This window comes from Panthera pardus, unplaced genomic scaffold (assembly GCF_024362965.1).
Source record: "Panthera pardus isolate Hobbes unplaced genomic scaffold, ASM2436296v1 HiC_scaffold_4, whole genome shotgun sequence".
NCBI classification, from domain to species: Eukaryota; Metazoa; Chordata; class Mammalia; order Carnivora; family Felidae; genus Panthera; species Panthera pardus.
In genome coordinates this window covers 16,925,123-16,950,784 of record NW_026526969.1, presented here as the reverse complement: position 1 = coordinate 16,950,784, position 25,662 = coordinate 16,925,123, and the positions used below count along the sequence as shown (strand labels likewise).

Sequence of the window (25,662 nt, the reverse complement as noted above, 5' to 3'; positions counted from 1 at the left end):
ACCATGAAGATATCACAAGAGACAAAATCCAAACACTGACAACACCAATTGTTGATAAAAAATGTGGAACAGCAGCAATTCTCCCTGGCTGCTGGTGGAAATGAAGGGTGGTGGTGCGGCCGCTCTGGAAGACAGTTTGGCAGTTTCTTAGGAAACTAAACACATGATCCAGCAATCATGCTCCCTGGTGTTTATTCAAATGAGTTGAAAATTTACATACACAAAAATCTGCACATAGATATTTATAGCAGCTTTAGTCACCATTGCCAAACTTGGAAGCAACCAAGGTGTCCTTCGGTGCGGTGAATGGATACACATTCTGTGATGCATCCCTACCAGCGATATTATTCAGCAATAAAAAGTATGAGCTATCAGGGTGCCCGGGGGGCTCAGTGGGTTGAGCGTCCAACTTGGCTCAGGTCACGGTCTCACGGTTCGTGGGTTGGAGCCCCGCGTTGGGTGTGGAGACTACTAAAAAGAAACTAAGAGCTGTGCTGACAGCTTGGAGCCTGGAGCCCGCTTCGGATTCTGTGTCTCCCTCTCTCTCTGCCCCTCCCCACTCACGCTCTGTCTCTCTCTCTCTCAGAAATAAACATTAAAAAATAAATAAATAAATAAATAAATAAATAAATAAATAAAAGGGCAACTCTGTACCCAACGTGGGGCTCAAACTCATGATTCTGAGATCCAGGGTCACACTTTACACCAACTCAACCAGGGGGCACCCCATCTATTCATCTACCGATGGACACTTGGGCTGCTTCCATATCTTGGCTATTCTTGTTTTGTTTTGTTTTGTTTTTTTTAATTTGATTTGAGAGAGAGAGAGAGAACGAACGGGGGACAGAAAGAGAAGGGGTCAGAAGATCTGATGCGGGGCTCTGCGCTGACAGCAGAGAGCCCCATGTGGGGCTCAAACTCAGGAACCGTGAGACCATGACCTGAGCAAAAGTCAGACACCCAACCGGCTGAGCCACCGAGGTGCTCTTAGTTTCTTTTTAGTAGTCTCCACACCCAACATGGGGCTTGAACTCACAACCCTGAGACCATGAGTTGCATGCTCTACCAACTGAGCCTGCCAGACATGCATCTTGGCTATTGTATATAATGCTGCAATAAACTTAGGGGTGCATTTATCTTTTTAAGCGAGTATATTCATTTTCTTTGGGTAAATACCCAGCGGTGGATGTATGGGATCACATTAATTTTAGGGGGGGAAACTCCATACTGTTTTTTTTTTAAGTTTGTTTATTATTTTGAGAGAGACAGAGAGAGCATGCATGGGAGGGGCAGAGAGAGAGAGAGAGAGAGAGGGAGAATCGCAGGCAGCCTCCAGCATCAGCACAGAGCCCAACACGGGGCTTGATCCCATGAACCATGAGATTGTGACCTGAGCCAAAACCAACAGTTGGACACCTAACCATCTGAGCCACCCAGGCGCCCCTCCATACTGTTTTCCACACTGACTGCGTCAGTTTGCATTCCAGCCAACAGTGCACGAGGGTTCCCTTGTCTCCACGTCCTCATCAACACTTATTATTTCTTGTCTTTTTGATTCTGGCCATTCTGATAGGTGTGGGAAGATATCTCACTGTAGTTTTAATTAGTATTTCCCTGATGATGAATGATGTTGGGCACCTTTTCATGTGTCTGTTGCCCAGCTGTATGTCTTCCTTGGAAAACTGTCTATTCAGGTCCTCTGCCCATTTTTAAATCCGATTATTATTATAAGTTTTTTGGTATTGAGTTGTATAAATTCTTTTTTTCTTCAAGTTTATTTGAGAGAGAGTGAGAGAGCACGGGTGAGGCAGAGGGGCAGAGAGAGAGGGACAGAGAATCCCAAGCAGCCTCTGCACTGTCAGCGCAGAGCCTGATGTGGGGCTCGATCACCAGACCATGAGATCATGACCTGAGCCGAAGTCAAGAGTTGGATGCTTAACCGACTGAGCCCCCCAGGTGCCCCTAAATTCTTCATATATTTTGGATATTAACCTCTTATCAGATATGTCATTTGCAAATATCTTCTCTCATTCAGTAGATTGTCTTGTTGTCATGTTGATGTTTTAGTCTGCTGTGCAAAAGCTTTTTATTTTGGTGTGGTCTCAATCGTTTATTTTTGCTTTTATTTCCCTCACTCGCAGAGACAGATCTAGAAAAATGTTGCTACGGCTGACGTCAAAGAAATTACTGCCTGTGTTCTCTTCTAGGAGCTTTTTGGTTTCGCATCTCACATTTAGGTCTTTAATCCATTTTGAGTTTGTGTGTGGGGTAAGAAAGTGGTCCAGGTTCATTCCTGTGCATACAGCTGTCCAGTTTTCCCAGCACCATTTATTGAAAATGTTATCTTTACCCCGTTGTATATTTTTGCCTCCTTTTGTTGTAGATTAGTTGACCATACAAGCATGGGTTTATTTCCGGGCTTTCTATTCCATTTCATTGGTGTATGCATCTATTTTTGTCAGCATCATACCATTTGAACCAAAAAAGACCCTGAGGGGCCAAAGTAATCTTAAGCGAGGGGAGGGGTGCCTGGGTGGCTCAGTTGGTTAAGCGTCCGACTCTTGGTTTCAGCTCAGGTCATGATTTCAGTTTGTGAGTTGGAGCCCTGCGCTGAGCTCCGCGATGACATTGTGGAGCCTACTTGAGATTCCGTCTCTCTCCCTCTCTCTCTGCCCTTCCCCTGCTCACACACTCTCTCTGTCTCTCAAAATAAAGAAATAAACTTAAAAAAAAAAAAAAGAAAGAAAGAAAGAAGAAGGCAGGAGATATCACAATCCGAGATTTCAAGATATACCTCAAAGTGGTAATAACAATAACAATAACAATATAATTAAATATATTTATTATTGTTACTGTATGTGTTAAGAAAACATCTATCTTTTTAGCATTTCTTATCATTCTAATTTTCTGGCAACACCCTATTCACTTTCTTTTATTTGAAAATGTCTTTATTTGGGCTATTCTTTTTTTTAGAGTTTATTTATGTTTTTAGCGATCTCTGCACCCAACATGGGGCTTAAAATCACAACCCTGAGATCAAGAGTTGCACGCTCCACCGACTGAGCCAGCCAGGCACCCCTGTTTTATCTATTCTTAAAGGATATTTTTGCTAGATAGAGAGCTTTGGGTTGACAAGAGTGTTTTTCCCTGTTTCCCTGTTTTCCCGTGTTTTGTCCTGCATTGTTTCTGACTTCTGAGAAGTTATCTATTATTCAAACTGCCTTCCCTTGAATGGCATTCTTCTGGCTGCTTTCATTATTTTCTGCTCTATTTTGCTTTCCATAGTTGTGCCTGGGTGTGGTTTTCTTTGTATTCATTCTTCTCGTGGTCACTGAGCTGCTTGAATCTGGAAAAGTAACGTCTTTTACCAAATTTGAGAATTTGGGGCTATTAGTTTTTCACATTTTTTTTCTGCCTCCTTCTCTCTTTCCACTCCTCTTAGGACTCCAACACTTTTTAAAAATTTTATTAGTTTTTTAAAGGCTTTATTTTTAAGTAGCCTCTACACCCAACGTGGGCTCGAACTCACAACCCCAAGACCAAGAGTGGCACATGCCACTGACTGAGCCAGCCAGGAGGCCCTTGGGATTCCAGCTTGGGAGATGTCAACGCCCCCCGCCCCCCCTTTGCCCCTGTTCCAGCGGCCGGCCGCAGGCAGGAACCAGGAAAAGGGGGCTCCTTCTCCCAGGAGGGCCCCCTGCTAGCCTTGCCTCCATCTGTAGCTCAGGGAAACTGAGGAGGAGTGCCAAGGGGAGCCCTCAAACCAGGGCACAACTCTTGGTTCCTCCTGCCCTGTCCCCCTCTGCACCTTAGAAGGGGACCAAGAATTCACTCTGGTTACCTGCCCCAGTGCACTTGGGTTTCCTCCCAGGCCAAGAGCCTGAGGGCATGGCCTGTGCCCTTCATCTTCCTGTTCAGGGGTGTCCAACGCCCTAGACAGGAGGTGTTCATTTGCCCAGATAAAATGGGAATAAATAAGAATCACCTGCAGAACTTTAAAACAATAAAAATAAAAACAAAAACTAACATTTATTTATACACAATTTTAAGAGTATGTACTTCCTACTTTCTTGGTTGGAAAACGATTTTTCTAATAACAGATGGTATTTGAACTGAAAAAAAAAAAAACAACAACAACTTCATCTTGCTGGTAAGATATTCAAAATTCTTATGTTGTTCCCAAAACTTTTGGGTAAACTATTCCTGTGAAACCCAGATGTCTGGGCCCCCGGGTCCAGTTTATGCTGACAAGCTGGGGTGGGCACAGAGACAAGAAGGAAGCGTGACTGCACCCCCAGACCAGAGGGTTGACCCCGCTCCTGCCTCTAGGTGACCTGCCATGGGGTGGCGTGAAGGGAGGCCAGGGACACACAGAGTGGGGAGCGCCTTCTGACCTGATGTCTTCACAGGCCCTCCTACACAGGAGGCACTTGGAGGAGGGACCCATGCGGGTTCTGGAAGACAGGCAGGATGGAAGAGAGCAGCCAGGGTGTCTGAGGACCTCAAGCATCCCCACCGTGTGTGCAGGGCTGAGCACCTGCCTCTAGCTGCAAGGGAAGCCATGGGAGTGGAGGCCAGATGTCAGCAGTACCACCTGCCTGCAACGACCATGAAGGGAGGAAGAGAGGAGGGGAGGAAGGATGGGAAGAAGGAAGGAAGAGAAGTGAGAAAGGGAGGGGAAAAGGAAGGAAGAGAAAAAGTGAGGGAGGGAGGGAGGGAGGGAGGGAAAAAGGAAGGAGGAGAAGTGAGGGAGGAAGGCAGGCAGGGGGCGGTGATGGGAGACAGCTGGCTGTACCTCCTCCCCCCCACTGGGTGGGTCTTGAGGCCCATCCTCAAAATCCAGGTGCTGCAGCCCTTCCTCTCATTATTTGAATAAAATTGAATTATAGGTGTTTTTTTCCTTCTGTTAAGTTTTGGCATTTTTATCCAAAGCAAAGATCATAATGCTTGTTGTGGCCAGACGCAGGCTGTGTGAGAGAAAGACTCCCCTCTACTGCCCCTCTGCCTTCCCCCCTGTGTGAGTGGACAGCGGTCCACTCCATCCACACTCACGGAGCTGGCAAGAGGACCCGAGAGCTTTCCAGTCCGGAAATGGGATGTATCCGTGTTATCCAGCAACTGGATTTTTCCACTCCGTCAATATTCCTGCAGAGGTCCCATAGACCAGAACAAAACTTGTGCGGAAATTCATACACTTCTGTGTCATAATCTGCCACGGGTGAGTAGAGTCACACAGCTCTCAAGCTCCTGCCAGTACACAGCCTTGTGCAGTCAACTCCCTGGGTGTCTGTCCTTAGGCTCCTGTGTTTTTGTTACATTTTAATGCTGCCACAGTAACCTTCAAAAGGTTGAGGCAGCGTGCACTCCCTTGGGCGCCACGCAAGGCATCCAGAGAGAGCTGCCGGTCTGCTTTTGACAGGTATCTTGTTTTCGTGTGAAAACTACTCGAGCAGTTCCCTGCCCGCCAGAGCTTCTGAACGGCCTGTGCTGGACTCTGGCAACTCCTCTCACCTTCAACTGTATAAAGCATGAGTCTGTTTTTCTTTTGGTTTCAATGTGTAAATTGCCTATCTTAGGTATAATAACCCTTTATCATATGGATGGCACATATAATCTCCCATTTGTCTTTTGACTTGATGACTCTTATCCTACTTTTTACTTTCACAGTTTTTATTCTAACATAACAGTTTTTAAAAGTAACCTCTACCCCCAAAGTGGGACTCGAACTCACAACCCAGAGATCAAGAGTCAAGTGCTCGGGGCACCTGGGTGGCTCAGTTGGTTAAGCATCCAGCTCTTGATTTGGTCACAGGCCATGATCTCATAGTTCCTGAGGTCTAGTCTGCTTGGGATTCTCTCTGTTTCCCCTCTCTCTCTGCCCCTCCTCCCCTCACTCTCAAAAAAAAAAAAAAAAAAAAAGAAAAGAAAAGAAAAGAGTCCTGTGTTCTACGGACTGAGCCACCTAGGTGCCCCTACTTACATAACATTTTTATAAAAATAAACAATGATTTTTTTAAAATTTTTCTAAATGTTTACTTATTTTGAGAGACAGAGAACAAGTGGGGGAAGGGCAGAGAGAGAGAAGGAGAGAATCCCAAGCAGGCTCTGAGCTGTCAGTGCAGAGCCAGATGCAGGGCTCCAACCCATGAACTAACCGTGAGATCATGATCTGAGCTGAAATCAAGAGTGGGCTACCCGGGTGCCCCTTTTACATAACATTTTTATTTTATTTTATTTTATTTTTTAATTTTTTTTTTAATTTTTTTTTTAATGTTTATTTATTTTTGAGACAGGGAGAGACAGAGCATGAACGGGGGAGGGTCAGAGAGAGAGGGAGACACAGAATCCGAAACAGGCTCCAGGCTCTGAGCTGTCAGCACAGAGCCCGATGCAGGGCTCGAACTCACGGACTGTGAGATCATGACCCGAGCCGAAGTCGGACGCTTAACTGACTGAGCCACCCAGGCGCCCCACATAACATTTTTAAAAAGTAGTCAAACGAGTAACTTTTCCTTCATGATTCCCCAATTTCCTGTCCATGTTGCTTAATTATTTCCCACCCTTTTATTCTAAGGGCTGTGTTCTAAGTCCCTTAGAATTAATTTTTCTGTGTGATTTGAGGCAGAATACAAGAGCCCCTCTCGGGACAGGACCCTTTGCGGTGGGGGCCTCAGCTTCCTGTCTTTAAACTGAAGCCCTCTGAGGTGGGTCCTAGGGTTCTTCCCACTGCTAATGCTTTGGTACTTAGCACAGATCTCCTGACTCCAGCCCAGGGCTCCAGGTCTGTCTACAAACTCACTTGCCCCCAGACACAGCACTGGGACAGGGTATCTGTCACGTCCCCTCCTACCTGTGGAGCCTCATAATGCAGTGACACACTCAGGGGAGGCCCCCGGAGTGCATAGCCCAGCCCAGGGCAGGAACAGCCTCCAGTGCTCAGTGCTGACCACAGCTGCTGTCCCAGCACGACTGACCCTGGGTCAGCACAGTGCTTGAAATCACGGCTCAGCAAAATCCCAGAATTGACCTCTGTCCCTTTAAATTGAGAACGGCCAGGGGTGAGGAGGGCTCAGCCTAGATCCCAAAGGAACAAAGAGTCTCTTTGATGGCTTCACACCTTGGCCTTTGTCCTCCCTGGGTCTCCACTCTCCACTCCACTTTCCAGCTTTCTGCGGTCAGTTTCTTCCTCCCTCCCTTCTTTAAACTCTCAACAACTCCCAACCCCCTGTCCCCAGCAGTACAAAATGCAAAAGATACAAACAGGTAAAGCCCCTCCTTCCAACCCTTGGCCATCAGGCTCCCTCCCTCAGAGTCATTCAGCATAACCTGCTGCCCGATGCATTCTAGGCCTTTGGTGCATGCAAATTAAAACCATTTTCCTACAAATACGGTAGCTTTCTGGACACATTGTTCTGCCCTTTTCTTTTATCAGCTAAAGGTGAGTCAGGTAGACCACCCCCAATCAGTACACAGAGCTTCCTGGTTTTCCTCTCACAGCCACACCGTATCAGGGTTTGGACAGTGATGTGTTCGTGGTTTGAATACGCCATTCCCTAATGAGCAATACCCGTCTGTGTACTGAACCATATGCGGCCTCACACTGTGTGAGCACCTCTGCAGGGAAGGCGCACAAAGGTGACCGAGGCAAAGCTGTGTGCTCTTGTCACTCTGGTAGCTGAGTCCAGAGGCTTCTGGAAGCTGTCACTGCCGCTCACTGAATACAGGGATGACTGTGGGGCCACAATCTCACCCTGCCAGGTGATCAAACTTTTTCAACTCTGCAGGTTTGTTGGGTATAAATAAGACAGGCATCTAGGTGCTTTTCAATTTGCATTTCTTTAAGGAGGGAGGTTGGAGCCCAGTCCTGTTCATTTGCATACCCTTTCCAGGAGGGTCCTTGGATTTATTGGAGGGTGGCACTTTGTTAGTGATTTGTAGGGACTCTGCATTATTAAACTCTTTATTGTCAATCGTATTAAGACTGGCCCTTTGCGATCGGAGTTGCAAGCCTGTCCTTCCCAATTCGTGGATTGTTTTTTTGACCTTGCTTAACGCAGTTTTGCTCCGCCGAAAGCTTTGAAAGCTTTGGTTTCAGGTAGTTGAATTTCTCAGTCTGCTTTTGGTCTTCGGGTTGGAGGTCATGTTCAGAAATGCCTTCCCTTCCACGGGACTCTGAAAAAGTTCCCCCAAGTTTCTTCTAGTCTCTCCATCTTTCTTTTTAATGCCTAAATCTAACTTGTTTGGAATCTAAGCCAATGTGAAGGGTGAGGGGTGAATCCCACTCACTGATGTGAATCGCCACCTTAGAGTCTGAAATTCCCACATGTACACGAAGCCTTTTCATCTTTCCATAAAAGTTTTCTTCACACACACTTGTAGCGGCTTCCTGGTGTGAAGGGCGACACTTGTAGCCGCTTCAAGGGCAGGAAGGCCTGGCCTGGGGAGCCCAGCTCTGAGGGGCTGGAGGCGAAGAGTCAAGGCCCACGGAGGCAGAAAGGCGCGCAGGACTCACCTCTTGGTGGGCGCGAGTTTCCGCCTGCTTCCTGCGCGCCGGGCCCCGCGGCCCACATCGCGCATCTCCCCCCTCAGGGTTCAGGGAACCCAGACACGCGTAGCCTGGACCCCTAGAAACTGCAGGAAGCATTTGCGCCCCCACCCCCCCCCGCCCGCCGCGCGTTCCAATTCACGTCCTGCCACTTTCCCTTCTGAATCCCTGGGTCCTGCCCTCTGCCCCCCCGCCCCGTGCCCCTTAGGTCCCATGTCCCCGCGCGCCCACCGTCCCACGTCCCCCTCGCGTCCTCCTTCCCACGTCTCCAGCGCCCCCTCGGTCCCACGTTCCCCGCGTCCCCTCCTTCCCACGTCCCCGTGCCCCCTCGGTCCCACGTCCCCGCGCGTCCTCCGTCCCTCGTCCCCCGCGTCCTCTCCGTCCCACGTCCCCGTGCCCCCTCGGTCTGACGCACGTCCCCCGCGCCTTCTCCTTCCCACGTCCCCAGTGTCCCCTCAGTCCCACGTCCCCCGCGCCTCCTCGGTCCCACGTCCTTCGCGTCCCCTCGGTCCCACGTCCCCCCGCGCCCCCTCCTTCCCTCCTTCCCACGTCCCCCTGCCCCCTCGGTCCCTCGTCCCCCGCGTCCTCTCCGTCCCACGTCCCCGTGCCCCCTCGGTCTGACGCACGTCCCCCGCGCCTTCTCCTTCCCACGTCCCCAGCGTCCCCTCAGTCCCACGTCCCCCGCGCCTCCTCGGTCCCACGTCCCCCGCGCGCCCTCCGTCCCACGTCCGCCGCGCGCCCCACTCGGTCCCGCTCCAGCCCTCTGCCCGCCCACCCGTGTCCCCTCGGTCCTCTGCCCCCGCGCGCCCCCTCGGTCCCACGTCCCTCGCGCCCCCTCCCTCCCGCGACTCCCCCGCGCCCTCGGTCCCACGTCCCCCGCGCGCCCCGCGTGACCCTCCACCCTATCTCGCCCTGCCTCCCGCATCTGCGCGCACGGCCGTGGGTCGGCGTTCCCCTAAGTCGGCGACCTCCCCCAGCGCCCCCTCCGTCCCCACGTTGCCCTCCGCCCGCCTCGGCCCCCAGCCCGCATCCTTTCTGCGACCCCGGTCCTCGGGTCCGGCTCGGGCAGGGCACCCGCGGGGCGGGGCCTCGCAGGCGGAAGTGCCCGGGGCGCCGGCGGCTGGGACCGGCCGGGACGATGGGAGCCCGGGGCAGAAGCGGCGGCGGGGGCCGCAGTGGCGGCGGAGGCTGCCCGGGCGGCGGCGGGGGCGGGCGGCCGGGGACGCGGTCCGGTTAGCGCCGGGCCGAGCGCGGAGCCATGGGCCGGGCTGGGACCGGGACCCGGGGCGCGGCGGTGGCGGTGGCGGTGGCGGGGCTGCTGCTGCTGCTGCTGCTCGCTGGGGCCCCGCCTGCGGCTGCCGGCGACGGCAAGAAGAGCGGTGAGCCGGCGCGGACCCGAGGGCGCCGTGGGGCTGGGGGAAGCGGGGGGCGGCCGGCGGCAGCCGGGAAGGGGGCGGGGTCGGGATTGTGACTCACCTGGGGTCGCCTGTGCGCTCACCTGGCGCGGGCCCGGGGCCCAGGTCCCCACGCCGGGCTGGGAGCTAAGGACAAGCCCTTGTGAGCATCCCCTGGTGGGCAGTCGGGGTGGCAAGGACGCCAGCGCCCCCTGCACTGTCCCCAGGGCCGGGTTCGGCCAGACGGGCCCCTCGTAGTGCGCTCTCCCTTTCTGCTTCCTCCCAACGCCTTTCGGTAGGGCACGACTGCCGCGCGGAGGGACGCGGAGGTGGAGGGGTGCAGGGGGACTCAACCCAGGGTCTAGCCGCAAGGCCCGCTGGGAAGAAGGGCTGTGTGGTGGGATCCAGGGCCCCCATGTGGCCTCTGAGAAGGGCGGAGTTGGGAGAAAGTTGCTTAGATCCTGGAGTGGGGCCGCGTCTTCACCCCTCCCACGGCGACAAGTGCAGTGACTTTGAACACCTGGCACTGCTTCTTGGAGGCTGGCCTCCCCGGTGGACCTGAGGGGCCCGGTGGGCCAGGTGGTTCTGCCCCTCGAGAGTCCACACCCTGGGCCGAGCCCCCATAGACCTGGAGACGCTGCCCCTCCGACCCGCCTGAGATAAGACCCTGGGAGTGCCGAGTGGTCTCCCCTGACTGTGGCCTGGGTCTTCCTGAGGGCCGCTGGCTGGGTTAGGGGGGCCCAGATGCCCCTCTGGGCAGCAGGTGGCTTATCCAGCACAGCCTGGAGCTCTCTCCCTCCACTCCCTGGCTCCCTGCCTCTACCCCCCTTCTCTGAAACCCTCCAAGCTCCTATTTCCTTGAGGGCTGTGCCTCCGGTTTCTGAGGTTGGCACAGCTTGAAATGAAAGGTGTTTTCCCCTGAGACTGGCCCCGGATTCAACTGCTCCATTGGATTGCATATTGTCACCCTCACATGCACCTTTTTCTCCATCCTGGGTTCAGGGCTGGATGAGGGCTCCCTGGTGAGGGGCTTAGGGAGATGGAAAACTTGGGGCAGCCTCTCACCTCCCAGGCCTGCTGAGGGGGCAGGCAGCTGTGTGGCCCTGGCTTCTAGGGTCTGTGCCCTGGGTCCCTGTCCTGCTTCAGAGTGTGTGGGGTAGTGTGCCCTCACTTGGGTTCCCAGGACAGGCTCAGGGACTTTCTTTCCTTTCCCTGTAACCCTGTGTCCTTGGAGGGGACTGTGGGGCAGGGCTGGTGTGCATGAAGCCTGTGCTCCCTGATATCAGAGGTAATGTGCCAATCGCCTGGTGTTCAGCAAGATGAGTGCCTGGGTATCTTGGGAAGGGAGGTCGGGCTGTAGAGCTGGGGTGCTGAGGGGCTGGAAGGGTTCTGCTTCTTAGGGTGACCTTGAGCAGGTCTCATCTCTCATGCACCTGCTGAAACTTCAGAGCTACCAACTGCATTCCAGGTGTGCTCAGGCTGGCACCCCAGGGCTGGTGGGGGCCAGAAGGCCTTGCACTTTTAGGTCAAGGTACTGGCGACCCAGCTGGCTGCCTGTTTCTCTCAGGCCCCCTGGTCCTGAGGTGGGGGTGGGGGCTGTCCTGCCTCAGCTCCCTAGCACTTTTCTCGGCCCCTCTCATCATGTTATCCTAAGGGCCACAGCCGCCTCAGGGGGAAGTTTGTGTTAGTTCAGTAGCTCCTGGCCTCCTAGTATTCAGGCCACAGACTGCTGGATGGGACCATGTGGCCAGCAGCCACATGGAAAGTCTGGAGCTCGTCCTGCATGGAGCCCACCTCTTCACACCCCACTGTGTGGAGCTCCTCTGGAACTCAGACTGACTTCGTAAGTGGGTTACTGTCTTTTCTTGAGGTGACTCCATGGGAAGGTCAGCAGGCTGGCAGAAGGGTTGGTCACCTGGCCCCCTGACCTGCTCCTCCAGCTTACCTTGAGGGGCCCGGCCTGCTCTGCTGGGGTGGCGTCAGCCAGCCACTCTCCTGGTGGGGCAGAGAGAGGTCAGCTTGGAGGAGAGGAAGCCACACCCTACTGTGTCCACAGTGCATTTCTTCCAGAAGCACTTTAATATCCATTAACTTTGGAGGGCAGGGCACCTGAGGGGGGGTGGTGCCATCCACCTCAGCCAACTCACGAGGAAGCTGGAACCCAGAGAAAGGGAGGGACACTCAAGGTCACAGGAGGCATGAGGTCTGAGCTGCTGCTGGGCCTGGACTCCCCGGCATGCAACCGGGCGCCTCATGGCCGGACCCCACATCTGCTTGGCTGCCCCCAAGAGCACAGAGAACACCCAGGGTGGGAACCCCAAGAGGGAGGGTGTGGGGGGCACCATTCATGGTGTCGGGCACCGGTCCTGGTGCAGGTTGTACTCAGTGAGTGGACACCCCCAGGAGGGGCCTAGTCTAGGCTGGGGCCTCAGGCCTCTGTGCCGAGCCCCCGGACACGGAGCCAGTCCTCGAAAGGTTGGTGTGACACCAGCTGAGTGTCACTGCACGTGTGTAGAGGGGGGAGGGCAGGGGAGCCAGGGAGCCACCGTGGTGGAGACCTGAGAGGTGTTCCGAGGGTGGGCACAGGGGCGCCCCAGGCCGGGGCCGCAGGCAGTCTGCTGCCAGGGGCCGCTGCCTTGTCCGTGCCACTCTGCATGGACACACGCCCGCTAGAGCATGGGAACCAGCTGCCCCCCCTCTGTCTTCACGGCTGGCCAGGCTTCCGGTCCGGGGTTCCCCTCCCCCCAGGGTCTCCGCTTGCCACCTCTCTGGGTTGGTGGGGATTCAGGCTCAAGGCGTCATGGGCCTGCACAGGTGGCCAGCCTCCAGACTTGAATCCCCTCACCTGTCAGGTGCAACCACGGCAGGCCCCACAGGCTCCACAGAACGGGGCAGGGAGGACCCGAGGAGGTGGGGGGCCATCCCGGTATCCGGTGCCCGGGGCGGATGTGAGGCTGGGGCTGGGCTCCCACCCCAAACACTCCCCACGTCCCTCAGCCTCCACCTCTTGGCCCCAGACCTGCCAGGGCTGCAGTGTGAGGGGGACTGAGTGAGGCCATGACAGCGTGCAGAAGGTGGGGGTCGGGGGACAGGCAGGATGAGGCCTGTCCTGCTCCTAAGGTCTGAGGCGTTTGGGATGACGTGCTGGGGGACTCGTTCTGGAAGGTGCTGCAGTGATAAGGGGTGCCCGGTGGGCGGGATGTGGGTGGTCTGGGCAGAGGTGGCAGAGAAATGGCTTCAGGGTCAGAGCCCGAGCCGCGGAGAGATGGATGGCGGGGGTGGAGACGTTGGATGCGTGGAAGCTGAGTGGGAGTGTGATGGCAGAGGGACACCTCGTGAGTCCCGGGCCCCTGCCGAGCGAGAGCCAGCCGCCGGGGCTGCCGGGGACAGCGAGAGGTCGGAGTCAGCGCGCCGGGCGCCTGTCGCGGCCTCCGTGAGGACGTGGGGGCCTGGCCTGGCTGACGGCGCCGTGTCCCCGCAGACGTCAGGCTGGTGTCGGAGCAGTTCTCGCAGTCCCCACAGAAGCTGTCTTTCTACAGCTGGTACGGAAGCGCCAGGCTCTTCCACTTCCGCGTGCCCCCGGACACCGTGCTGCTGCGCTGGCTGCTGCAAGTGTCCCGGGGCGGCGGCCCTGCGTGCACCGACGTGGAGATCACTGTGTAGGTGCCCGCCCGCCCGCCTGCCCGCCTGCCCGCCCAGGCTCTCCCAGGCTCCCCCAGGCTCCACGCCCGACGCCTGTCCTGCTCTCCCTGCCTCCAGGTACTTCCGTTATGGCGCCCCTCCCGTCATCAACCCTCTGGACACCAGCTTCCCCGCCAACACGTCCGTGCAGCCCTCCTTCCTCATCAAGATGCTGCAGAGCAACGCGTCCGTCAACATCTCCCACCCAGCACCCGGGGACTGGTTTGTGGCCGCCCACCTGCCGCCCTCATCCCAGAAGATTGAGGTGAAGGTAAGGGGGCTGCCTTCCGGCGGTGGGGGGACAGGACCCTCAGTGCATGAGTGCCCAGTGGCCGTCATTGCCCTCCTCAGGGCAGACTTTTCTCTGGGTTCTGCTGCCCTGCTCTGGTCCAGTCCTGCCTGCCCCCTGTTCCACACCTGGGCCCTCTGGTCTGGCCCTGACCGCCCCATGTCTGCCTTTTCTTTTCCCCCGAACTTCACTCTCTCCCTAGGGTTTTGTGCCCACCTGTGCCTACATCTTCCAGCCGGACATGCTTGTCCTGCGGGCAGTCGAGGTGTTCATCCTGGAGCCTGATGTCCCCCTTCCACAGACTCTCCTGTCCCACCCCAGCTACCTCAAGTGAGTGGGGCCCTTGGGGAGGCCGAGCCTCCAGGCTGGGTAGAGTGGGTGCTCCCACCATCCTCAGTGTGTGGGCCTGGGTCTCGGGGCCGGATGCCCAGCCCCCTTTGGGCAACATCCCGAGTGAGAGTGACACAGGAGGGCGCTGGGGGCCACAGGGCCTGAGCGAGAACGCATCCCCTTGGCCGCAGAATCTTCATCCCTGAGAATACCCGGGAGCTGCGGCTGGAGCTGCAGGGCTGTGCGACCAACGGGAGTCTGGGCTGCCCTGTTCGCCTTACTGTGGGCTCGGCCACCCTGCCCAGGAACTTCCAGAAGGTGCTCACGTGCGTTAGCCCCAGTTGGGCCTGCCACCTGCTGTTGCCTTCGCCGCCCTGGGACCGGTGGCTGCAAGTGACAGCCAGGAGCCTGGCCGGGCCTCATGTGTCGGTGGCCTTCAGGGCTGTAGCTGCGCTCACAGGTGGGCCGCGTGGAGAGGGCAGGGTGCGGGTGACTCTGCCCCCTGCCACCATCCCCCGGGCCTTCCTGCGCCTGAGCCCCTTGTCCTCCTGACAGCTTGCAGGCCGTGGACCCTGAACTCCCAGCACCTCTTGCCGAGCGGCACAAACCAGAGCTGTAACGCCTCCGCTGGCCTGCTGCCCCCGAGCCCCGGCTCCCGTGGCCTGGGCAGGAGCAGCGGGCTGGGCAGCGGGCCCTTCTGCCTCATGAGCTACCCGGTCCTTCGAGAAGACATGGACGTGGTATCTGTACGCTTCCGGCCCGTGGACAGGGTCTCCATGCTGGTGCAGTCAGCCGTGCCCTCGGTGCTGCGGCTGCACCTCAACACTGGCATGGACAGCGGGGGCTCCCTCACCGTCTCCCTGCAGGCCAACCAGGTACCTTTGTCTGGGAGCGCCCCATGGCCTGGCTCAGCTCCGGGCTCACACCTGGCCGGGCTGAGGGACGCGGCTCAGGTCTTCCTGCGCTGACTTTGGCGCGGGGACGAGGTCAGCCTTTCGGGCAGCAAGATGACCCCAACGGGTGTTGGGGCAGAATAGGGGTTCTTTTTCAGGAAAGGAAGGCCTGTTGTATAGGCTGTATCTATCTAAGGGAATGGGGCTGCGTGTGGGATCAGCCTGGGTGTCCGCAGGCCTGTAAGGAAGGGTCCCGGCGGGGCCCTGGGCCAGCAGGAGCCACAGACAATGGTGCCCAGCACCAGACAGAGCGGGAACTTCGGGCAGCTGCCCCGGGGCTGGGGCTGACTGTGCACGGCGTCTCCTTCCAGACCGCGGTCACCAACAACACCTTGGTCGTGGTCTGCGTGAACGCGGCCTCACCCTTCCTCAGCTTCAACACGTCGCTCAACTGCACTACAGGTACGGGCAGGCAGCATCTGGCCAAGCAACCCAGGCCAGCCCCTCTGGCCACCTCTGATCACGCCTTCCCACTTCCCTACAGCCTTCTTCCAGGGCTACCCACTGTCTCTGAGCGCCTCATCACGCCAGGCCGACCTCGTCATCCCCTATCCAGAGACAGACAACTGGTACCTCTCCCTGCAGCTCGTGTGCCCCGAGAGTCCTGAGTAAGTACACGCGGGGGCTACCGGCTGGGGCAGGCAGCTGGATCATGGCATCAGGACCATGCCTGGGGCTGCCCAGGTCCAAGTCTGGGAGTGGCCAAGCTTTCTACAAGCCCCACGGGGTCAGTGGCCCTCTGGGGGTTGTGAAGGGTCCCTCTCCTCCATCTGGTCACTCTCCTTGCTGCAGCCCTGGGCATCAGGACACAAGGAGGGGTACCAGTCCAGGCACAGCCCTGGGAGACTGGGACTCAGGGGATAGCAATGGGGACAGGGCATCTCGGCCTCAGCAGAGCTCACAGCTGCCGACCTCTGAGGCTTGGAGCCTGGGGGCCTCGAGTCTGGGGTCGTGCGTCCGAGGGCCTGCTGGGAGCAGTGACAGGGGACTGGCTACCAGCTGTCAGCAGCTAGCCCTCCTGTGGCTCCTTCCTCACAGGGAGTGTGAGCAGACCTCGGTCCTCGTGGAGACCGCCTTGTACTTGGTGCCTTGCCTGAATGACTGTGGACCCTATGGCCAGTGTCTTCTGCTTCGCAGACACAGCTACTTGTATGCAGGCTGCAGCTGCAAGGCAGGTGAGCGCCAGGCCTGGGTGCTTCCAGACACTTTCTTTGTTAAGTTTATTGATTTATTTTGGGAGAGAGAGAGATAGCCTGAGTGGGGGAGGGGAGAGACAGAGAGCGAGAGAGAGAAAATCCCAAGCAGGCTCTACACTGTCAGCACCCAGCCCGACGCGGGGCTTGAACTGACGAACTGTGAGATGGTGACTCTAGCCAACATCAGGAGTCGGTCACTTAACCGACTTAGCCACCCGGGCGCCCCCACTTTTTTTTTTTTAAAGTTTATTTATTTAAGTAATCTCTACACGTGGGGCTCAAACCCATGACCTTGAGATCAAGAGTTGCATGTTCCTCTGGCTGAGCCAGCCAGGCGCCCTGCCTGCAGACGTTTTCCCCTTGGCTTCTGAGCCTGGCGCCGTCCTCTGGGAGCCCACGTCAGCTCTGCCGCGGCTGGAGAGTGACCCTGCAGAACAAGTGCAAACGCCCCCTCCCCATTCCTACCATGTCTCCTCAATCCCCCCACAGGCACAGAGTGGCACCCCCAGAGATAGTGCTGCCTCCTGACCTTGGACTCCCCTGCCCACACCTGCCCTAGTCTGTCCCAGCCTGCTCCTGGGTGAGGAGGGGGCTTCTGTGCAGAGCTCTAGCTGAGGGTTACGCCCCCTCTCCTGGCCTCAGCCCCCTTGGCGTCACATTGGCCCACAGGCTGGCGTGGGTGGAGCTGCACGGACAACAGCACAGCCCAGACGGTGGCCCAGCAGAGGGTGGCCACCCTCCTTCTCACCCTCAGCAACCTCATGTTCCTGGCTCCCATTGCCATCTCCGTGCACCGCCTCCTCCTGGTGGAGGCCTCCGTCTATGCCTACACCATGTTCTTCTCCACGGTAGGCTGGCCTCACTCCCCTGGGGACTTGGGCGGGGGCAGGGGAGGGGGGGGATGGGCTGCCGCTCACCGGCCTGCTCCGCAGTTCTACCATGCCTGTGACCAGCCCGGGGAGGCGGTGCTGTGCATCCTCAGCTATGACACATTGCAGTACTGCGACTTTCTGGGCTCTGGGGTGTCCATCTGGGTCACCATCCTCTGCATGGCGCGGCTGAAGGCGGCCTTGAAACATGTGAGTGGCTCCTGACACCCGAGTCTGGGCTCCAGGGAAGCAGAGGCCTGGCATGCAGCACATTGAAGAAGATCCCAGAAAGCAGGCTCAGCTCTTAGAAACTTCTCATCTCTTGTGATGACCGTTTGCCTGCTGGCAGAAGCTGCCGGTAGCGGTGAGGGGGCTGCTGCTTGGAGGCCGCCAGGAAAGAAAGGTGGTGGGCAGAGTGCAGTGAGGGCCCTAGCCGGTCTCTCCCAGAGCCCCATTCGGAGAGGAGGCCTAGAGCCCCACCCCTAGGCCAGACCTCCCCAATAAGCCCCAGCTCTGCTCCTGCAGTCCTTGGTGCTCGGGACATTTTGGGGACTTTTCTGCGTCAGCTGGCCCTGGCTGATAGAGACACGTGCCCCCGGTACCTTGCCTGGCCAAGTTTGTGCCTGAGAAATCCACCTGTGGACAGATCGGTGGGAGCGCGGGGTCCCGGCAATGCGCGAGCTGGACGAGAGGCCCCTCCCTCCCAGCCAGCAGAGCAGGACAGAGTGGGTCAGCAGCCTGAGCGGGGCGGGGGGCGGGGGGATGGCACACGTGCCCGGTCCACCTGTCCTGCTAGACCTTGTTCTCTCAGGAATGACTCTGGCTGAGGGTCCATGTGACCCTGCGGTCATCCCTGTGTCTTGCCCAGGTCCTGTTTCTCCTGGGCACACTGGTCTTCGCCATGTCCTTGCAGCTGGACCGCAGGGGTGCCTGGAATATGATGGGGCCTTGTCTCTTTGCCTTTGTGGTTATGGTCACCATGTGGGTAAGGAGCTGGGGCAGGTCCTGCCCAGCCCCCTGGCCTGGGGCGGGGGGGGCGGGATTGGAGAGAATCGGGGCTCCCCACAGACTCTTTCTCCGGGGGAAGAGAGCCTGGCCCTTCGTTCTGGCCATGTTTCTGGGCCTGGGCCCGAGTCCTGGCCTTGAGTCCTCTCCAAGCAGCCACACACGGCCCCACTGCCCAGACCCGGTGGGCCCCTGGGAATTGTGTCCACAGCCTCCTGTGCCGTCGCTCACGGGGCGGTTTCCTCCAGGTATACCGCTGCGGGCACCGGCGCCAGTGCTACCCGACCTCCTGGCAGCGCTGGGGCTTTTTCCTCCTGCCCGGCATCTCCATGGCCGCTGTGGCTGTGGCCATCTACACCTCTATGATGACCAGTGACAACTATTACTACACCCACAGCATCTGGCACATGCTGCTGGCGGGAAGTGCGGCCTTCCTGCTGCCGCCGCGAGAGGAGCACACCGAGCCCTGGGCCTGCTCGCAGAAGCTCACGTGCCGCTATCAGATCTGTAAGAGCCACCGAGAGGAGCTGTACGCGGTGACGTGACATGGCCGGCTCGAGGACGCCTGCGGCTGTGATGATGACCTCACTGGCCAGGGATATGACCGAAGAACGAGTCTGTCCAGACCGATTTCCAACTGAATAAAATTGCCCTGTGCACCCTTTTGCTTCCTCCTGGGGAGAGGACCACACCTCCCACCTGCCTTGTGCCTGCCAGGTGCTGGCTCCCGTGGCCCCTCCACAGGTCCCAGCTGGTGTCTGCAGGGGCCCCTGGGGCCTGGGCCTGGCTGCCTGGAGACCACAGGTACCATACAGGGCCAGGTTCTGTGTTCTTCTGGCGTAGAGATGCTTGGACATGTGGAGAAAGACTCCCCCATTGCCCCATTCCCCTGTGAGGTTGTGATGTGATACCCAAGGGGACAAGGGACACCTGAGCTCACCTCCCCCAGGCCCTGCCCCACTGGGCCTGGGAGCTGTGCCCTCCCTGCCTCCCTGATGCCAGCCTTCCTCAAGCATGGGGATGCTTCCCACCGATGCAGTAGTGTGGGGGGAGGTGTCCGTAGTCCCCAGGGAGTTGATGGGCACTGGGGCTGCCATGAGTGACATGGAGAGGCTGGCATTTGGCTGTCTGGTCCTGCCCTGCCCCTCCCTTTGGCTCTCAGCTTTGGAGCTGCAGGCCCTTGAGAAGGGCTTCTTTGGGAGGGGCTGCCGAGCTGCTCTAGGGGTGTGATACGACCTGGCACACTTTGCCCCAGGTCCGTGCCTTCGGCCTTCCCTGGGGTTCCTGGGACCTTGTCTGGAACTCAGAAGGATGAGTTGCTCCCCGGAGAGGAGGTGATGACTGTAGCCCTGCACCGGGCTCAACTGTGTGTTTGGGGAGGGGCTTCCCAGAGATCTGGCTGGGCCTTTATGCCTCCTCTGTGGGAGAAGCAGGATAAGGGGGGCTGACTGCCCCAGGGTCAGTGCCCTGCCCCTCCCCTAAGACAAAACTGCAGTGGGCTGCTGCTATAGGACCAGGGGTGTGGGACGTGGCCACAGGAAGCGAGGCTGCTGAGGGTGGGGTGCAGGCATGCAGCCCAGCCCATCCTGCCTACTGGCTGCGGGGGGCTTCCCTTCTTGGTCCTGTCCAAGGTGTGGCCTCCCTGGAGGCCTCCCCCACCCCTTTCACCCTGCACTTGGCCACTAGGTCACTCAAGGCTTGTAAAGGGGAGACATTTATATATGGTGTTCTGGGGGGTAAAAAATTTTAAGACAAGAGGACATATTTTTATGTAGCCCTTCTTTCGCTGTGATTGATGAATTTAATATTCTACAGTGATATTTCAAGACACAAGCGTTTTTCATTGATTTCTGCTCTCCTTCGGGGAGGAGGGGGAGTGGGACCTGGGATGACAGGCTCCGCCCCGCCCCGCCCTGCCCCCGGCTCCTCTCGAGGCAAAAGGGGCCTCATTTGCTGACGGTGCCTGGAGCCGCCGCCGTCACTGCAGGACCTTTTGCACGGTCCCTAAAGGCGGGAAAGGGGGAGGGACGAGGGTAGACGGACGGGCTTTTCAGCCAGTCAGCGGCGGATAGGGGGCCAAGCTCTGCGTCAGGACTTCTGGTTCCGGTGGGGCGCGGAACTTGGAGAGGTAGGCGGTGCAGGGGTCGGAGGGTCCGCGGTTCGGGTCACTGGGGCGGAGTAGGGGCCGCAGGTCGGGGCCAGGGTCTAGAGTCAGGGGGCGGGGGGCGAAGCCGCGCGGGTAGTCCGGGTCGGGGTCAGAAGTCAAGAGGCCGGCGTCGAGGGTCAGGGCCGCGCCGGTAGTCTGGGTCGGAGGTCGGGGTCGGGGTCGGAGGTCGAGGCCGCGCGGGGGGGGGGGGGGGCGGGGGCGGGAGTCAGGGGTCTGGTGTCGGAGGTCTGGGTCGGGATCGGGAGTCTACCAGCTGGCGTCGGGGGTCGGGGCCGGAGTGCGGCCGGGCTGCGGAGTGACGGCGGCCCGCCCCCCGCCCCTTGCCCCCCTGCCCCCTTCCAGGCTCGCCGCGATGCCCCTGCACAAGGTCCCGGTTGGCCTTTGGAAACAGCTCCGGCTGCGGGAGGGCATCTGCTCCCGCTTGCCCCGGCACTACCTGCGCTCTCAGGAGCCTGCGCGAACGCCCACTCCTGTGCACTACAGGCCGCACGGGGTTAAGTTCAAGATCAACCCCAAGAATGGGCAGCGGGAGCGTGTGGAGGATGTGCCCGTTCCCATTTACTACCCGCCAGAGTCCCAGCTGGGGCTCTGGGGTGGGGAGGGCTGGGTCCTGGGTCACAGATACATCAACAACGACAAGGTAGGTGAGCAGGACAGGCTGGGGGTGGGGGCGGGGGGCCGCTCCTCCGGGTTTTGCCGCTCCGGGCTCAGTGCTGTGCTCCAAAGGTGGGCGTGGAGAGCCGGGGGCGGGGTGGTGTGCTTACCGTATGGTGCAGACACCGCTCCGTTGAAGAGGCATGCTCATCTGTGAAGACGCGTTTCTGGCAAACGTTACTCTGCGAAACCAGTTGGGTATCCTGAGACAGGGCGGTGGGCTGTACCAGAAACAGTAAGTGCAGAGACCCTGGGGTGGGTACGAGATCAAGTGTAGGGATGAGGAGTGAGGAGATCTGTGCGTGAGAGGAGGTAGGGGGAGGTCAGGTCTTCAGTCACCTGTTGGCTTGACATGCCACAGTGTGTCTGTGACACGTACAGGGCTGGCACTACCACCTTGTCATCGCACTTAGGACGTCAGCCCTGTGCACGGTGCAGTCTCCAGTGGGCAGTCTGGAGGGGCCGCTGAGCCCCCTGCCTGGTGGCTCTCGGGCTGACATCTCCCTTTGCCCTTGGTCCCTTGGTCCCTGGTTTGGAATGTGATGGCCTGTAGACCACGGAGTTATGGTCGTACATGTGGAACACGCACCAGCAACCCAGGCAGAGTCAGGAGGTGCCAGACTGGCTGAGGAGAAGCTGATCTCTGGGTCCACAGGTGGGGGCTGGGCCTCTGGCTCCGTGTCCTGAGTCTCAGGTAGGTTCTCTGTTTTCCTTTAGCTCTCAAAGAGGGTGAAGAAGGTGTGGAAACCACAGCTGTTTCAGCGCCAGCTCTATAGTGAGATACTGGACACGAAATTCACCGTCACAGTGACCATGCGGACCCTGGACCTTATTGACGAGGCTTACGGGTTCGACTTCTACATCCTCAAGGCAAGCGGGGAGGGGGGTCAGGGCTCTGCAGGTCAGCACACAGTGGAGTCTCCTGGCTAGTGAGAGACTTGGTGGGGCACCCCTGTGTCAGCTCACAGTCCTTTGTCCTGTGACGGCCTGGAGCCCTCCACCTGCCGGGGAGGCGCGCCTGGTGGGGTCAGCCCTCGGGTGGGCGGGGCATGGCCAGCCACACCTGGCCCCACGCGTAGCCTCCTGCCAGACTCCGAAGGAGGACCTGTGTTCCAAGTTCGGGATGGACCTGAAGCGAGGGATGCTGCTGCGGCTGGCCCGACAGGACCCCCAGCTGCACCCAGACAACCCCAAGAAGCGGGCGGCCATCTACGAAAAGTACAAGGTAAGGGCTTTGGCTCGTACTTCCTGCTCCTTGAGGGCCCCGTTGGCTGGTGCCTCTGGCCTCATTGTGGGCCTGGTCCCTCCTGTGCAGGAGTTTGTCATCCCAGAGGCAGAGGCTGAGTGGGTCGGCCTGACGCTAGACGAGGCTTTGGAGAAGCAGAGGCTCCTGGAGGAGAAGGTGAGCATGTTTGAGCACCAACCGCTGAGCACCAGCAGGCAGATGGGGTGGGGGCAGGGCTGCCTTGGGGAACCTGGGCTGGTGGCCACTGCCCTGGGTGGGTCTGGGGAGGAGCCGCCCCGATGGAGCCATGGTCTTGGGTTCCCTGTAGCGCGTGCCCTCCCCTCGAGGGTCTGACCCTCTCCTGTCTACCACCCCCACCCCGCCCCCGGCTAGCTTCATAAGTTTATGGACAGAAAGACTCTTGGTGGCACCTTTGGTTTATTTGGCTGCCTAACGCCTTCTTGCCCTGCGGTCTTCCTGTTAGCGAGTTGAGGTCTTTCTTTTTTCTTCTTTTTTTCTTTTTCTTTTTTTTTTTTTTAATTTTTTTTTTTTTTTAACGTTTATTTATTTTTGAGACAGAGACAGAGCATGAACGGGGGAGGGGCAGAGAGAGAGGGAGACACAGAATCGGAAGCAGGCTCCAGGCTCCGAGCCATCAGCCCAGAGCCCAACGCGGGGCTCGAACTCACGGACCGCGAGATCGTGACCTGAGCTGAAGTCGGACGCTTAACCGACTGAGCCACCCAGGCGCCCCCTTTTTTTCTTTTTTAATGTTTATTTGAGAGAGAGAGAGAGAGAGAGAGAGAGAGGGAGAGAGAGAGAGCGTGAGCAGGGGAGGGGCAGAGAGAGGGGGAGACACAGACTCCAAAGCAGGCTCCAGGCTGTGAGATGTCAGCACAGAGCTTGACACGGGCGGCCTCGAACTCGTGAGCCATGAGATCATGACCTGAGCGGAAGCCAGAAGCTTGACCGACTAAGCCCCTAGGCGCCCCTAGTTGAGGTCTTTTTGTGTGTGTACCCTAGAAGGGTCTGAGCTTGTGGTCGCTACTGGAAAAGGGAACCCACACGGCACAGCAGCCGCTGCCCCTGTTCTCTGCCCCCTTAACTGTAGTCACAGATGCCTGATCCCTATGTCCCAAGGGCAGGTGGCCCCTGTCTCATGGACAGGGTCGCTGTCCTCTGGACCGGTGGCTGTAGCCAAGCCTGAGGGGTCCAGTCTTCTTGTGCCAGATTCCTCTTGGTGTTTGGCCAACTGGATTCGGACCTTCCCCAGAGCAACTTATCCTGACCCTGTCTCGCTCCCATAGGACCCGACTCCTCTGTTCAAGGTCTACGTGGAGAGACTGATTGAGCGGCTTCAGCACCAGACACTGTCTGAGCCAGTGGTAGTGCAGAAGAGAGCCAACAAGAACTGACCGCACAGTGACCCATGCCAGACAGCCACGCTCAGCCACCCCGCCCTGCGGCACCGTGGACACTGAGCCTGGGGTGGTGGCGAGGGCCGTATTTGGGTAGTGGATGAACTCGTTCTTGTGTGCTGACTCAGTAGCTCCCAGGGTTGGGTGAGCTTTGTGGAGGCCTCAAAGGGCCTTTTGCCTCAGGATCCTAAGAGGTCTGGGGCCGTCTTGCTGCCTCTGTGGCACCCCCTCCCCCCTGAAGTGGGGGCAGCACAAGTAAAGTCTGAGCCGGGCCATGTGTGTGCTGCTTTGCTGGGAGGAACGGAGTTCTCCTGAGTAGTCCTCGACCTCGTCACGCCCTGCCCCAGGGACCCGGGATGTGGCCGAGCTCTTTTCCTCTGGGAGAGAGTCTAGTGTAGTTGAAGACTTCTTGCAATAGGTCCTTCCCCGATTGCACTTCTCCACCCATCCGGAGTGTTCTCCAGAGCGGGGGCAGGGAGGCTGTGGCTTGACTTGGGGTGACAGGGAAAGATCTGTGCTGGCCATTCAGGGTGGCAAGTGCCCCTACCGGGTCGGGAGGTGCAGGGATGGGATTCCCAGGGGGAGGCTGGGCCAGGTACCTGAGCCCACTCCTGCCCGGAAATTTGGGGGTGCTTTGACCCTCTTCCGCAACCCTTCCTTGGGAGTACTGAGCATTGAGACCCATTCAGATCTCTCTGGGAGCACAGGGAGGGACTCCCCTGACCTGGTCCTGGCAGCTGACCAAGGAACACCCAGATCTTCTGAGGGCTGTTGTGGAAGTGAGGACATCTGGGCTGTGTTCACGGAGGTGGAGGCCAGAGGGAGCGTGCAGCTGGCCCAGTGGGCAGGGGTGGGCAGTGAACACAGCCTCAGGAGGGTCCTGGAGATCCCACAGTATAGGAAGGTCATCTAGGGTCGGGGCCTGCCCCCTGCGGAGTGATCCTGAGGTGTCTACGAAGCCGGGAAATGCTGTCATCAGTCCCGACTCCTCTGGGACACGCCTCTGGACCCGTGTTTTGATGCACATGATTGTTTCTTCACGTGATGCTCTAACACTGTGAACAGTTTTTAATTTTTCTAAAACTTTACCAAAAGCTGACGGTGCCCAGCCCACCTGTGCCCCGGCTCTGGATGGCCTCAAGGCCCAGCCTAGCTCCGTGAACCAGAGCCCCCAGCTCCAGCTAGGTCGGTGGTGTTCTGAACCGGGCAGCCCTCCTGGCCCCCGCTTCATGGTTCCCATGGTCAGCCCTGAACTGAATCAAACTGATGCCTTGGTAGCCCTGCCTTTGTCACCTGAGGCCACCCCCACCCGCCCCCATGCTGTGTACCCAGGACGTCCCCAGTTCACTGGCCTCGGCTCTCAGTCACACCTTGCTCTTCTGCTCTTTCCTGCCCCCAGTAAGGCTACAGGTCAAGGTTGGGGGAGCTCCTACCAGGACCTGTAGTGTTTGTAATTGCTGGCACAAGGTGTGGGGCTGGAGCAGGGTGGGGGCCACAGTCGAGGAGGGTGGACTCTGGCCTGGGTCCCCCTGTCAGCACTGGCGGACCAGGCAAGAGTATCTGAAGCGGAGATGCACCTGCAGTGGGTCACTGCGCTTGGGGGCAGCACAGAGAAAAACAAGGCCGCCCCTCTGCCCTCCCTGGGGACATGGGGTTTCCACAAGGACAGCCCAGACTGGCCTCCGGTGCTGCTGGTCAGCAGAGCTTGATGCGACTCAGCGGTGCTCACCTCCCCATACCCTGCAGTGGGCCTGGCTGTGGCTTTGGCCCTTTTCTGGTAGAGTCAGTGTCGGTTTCATCAAATTCCTACAAATACCCTCGACTCAGGCAGGCAAGGTCAGGAACTCTCGGTGAATGACAGATTCCCCTCCCCTCCCCACCCCAAATGAAACAATAACTCAGGTGTGGGAAGGCCCCTAGCAGGGAGAATCTGCCA

At 58.1% G+C, this 25,662-nt stretch overlaps 2 protein-coding genes across 5 annotated transcripts; both read left to right on the top strand.

Moving 5' to 3' along the window:
* Window positions 1-9,647: 9,647 nt before the first annotated feature.
* On the top strand, window positions 9,648-20,088 carry PGAP6 (post-GPI attachment to proteins 6). Of its 3 annotated transcripts, none has more exons than XM_053893917.1 (13): window positions 9,648-9,924; window positions 13,421-13,598; window positions 13,699-13,891; window positions 14,112-14,239; window positions 14,431-14,699; window positions 14,795-15,114; window positions 15,504-15,594; window positions 15,677-15,800; window positions 16,231-16,367; window positions 17,058-17,236; window positions 17,321-17,467; window positions 18,126-18,242; window positions 18,660-20,088. In XM_053893917.1, the coding sequence occupies exons 1-13, from the start codon at window positions 9,804-9,806 to the stop codon at window positions 18,771-18,773; spliced, it is 2,118 nt and encodes a 705-aa protein (XP_053749892.1). In that variant the 5' UTR covers window positions 9,648-9,803; the 3' UTR covers window positions 18,774-20,088. The 3 variants fall into 3 exon arrangements, with proteins under 3 accessions (XP_053749892.1, XP_053749891.1, XP_053749893.1); XM_053893916.1 differs by having other exon boundaries at window positions 9,649-9,924; window positions 18,511-20,088; XM_053893918.1 differs by lacking the exon at window positions 9,648-9,924 and adding an exon at window positions 10,061-10,234 and having other exon boundaries at window positions 18,511-20,088.
* A 184-nt stretch (window positions 20,089-20,272) lies between these two features.
* MRPL28 (mitochondrial ribosomal protein L28) lies at window positions 20,273-23,999 on the top strand. Of its 2 annotated transcripts, none has more exons than XM_053893919.1 (6): window positions 20,273-20,390; window positions 20,772-21,069; window positions 21,801-21,953; window positions 22,174-22,308; window positions 22,399-22,485; window positions 23,616-23,999. In XM_053893919.1, exons 2-6 carry the CDS (start codon window positions 20,782-20,784, stop codon window positions 23,721-23,723), a joined length of 771 nt encoding a protein of 256 aa, XP_053749894.1. In that variant the 5' UTR covers window positions 20,273-20,390; window positions 20,772-20,781; the 3' UTR covers window positions 23,724-23,999. The 2 variants fall into 2 exon arrangements, with proteins under 2 accessions (XP_053749894.1, XP_019292895.1); XM_019437350.2 differs by having other exon boundaries at window positions 20,385-20,453.
* The last annotated feature ends 1,663 nt before the right edge of the window (window positions 24,000-25,662 follow it).

Bases quoted from the DNA above. Each gene is read 5' to 3' on its own strand.
- PGAP6 (XM_053893916.1), top strand. From the start codon at position 9,804: ATGGGCCGGGCTGGGACCGGGACCCGGGGCGCGGCGGTGGCGGTGGCG. The intron at 9,925-13,420 runs GTGAGCCGGCGC...GTGTCCCCGCAG, and splicing joins CGGCGACGGCAAGAAGAGCG to ACGTCAGGCTGGTGTCGGAG. The intron at 17,468-18,125 runs GTGAGTGGCTCC...TGTCTTGCCCAG, and splicing joins TGAAGGCGGCCTTGAAACAT to GTCCTGTTTCTCCTGGGCAC.
- MRPL28 (XM_053893919.1), top strand. From the start codon at position 20,782: ATGCCCCTGCACAAGGTCCCGGTTGGCCTTTGGAAACAGCTCCGGCTG. The intron at 22,309-22,398 runs GTAAGGGCTTTG...CCTCCTGTGCAG, and splicing joins CCATCTACGAAAAGTACAAG to GAGTTTGTCATCCCAGAGGC. The intron at 22,486-23,615 runs GTGAGCATGTTT...TCGCTCCCATAG, and splicing joins AGAGGCTCCTGGAGGAGAAG to GACCCGACTCCTCTGTTCAA.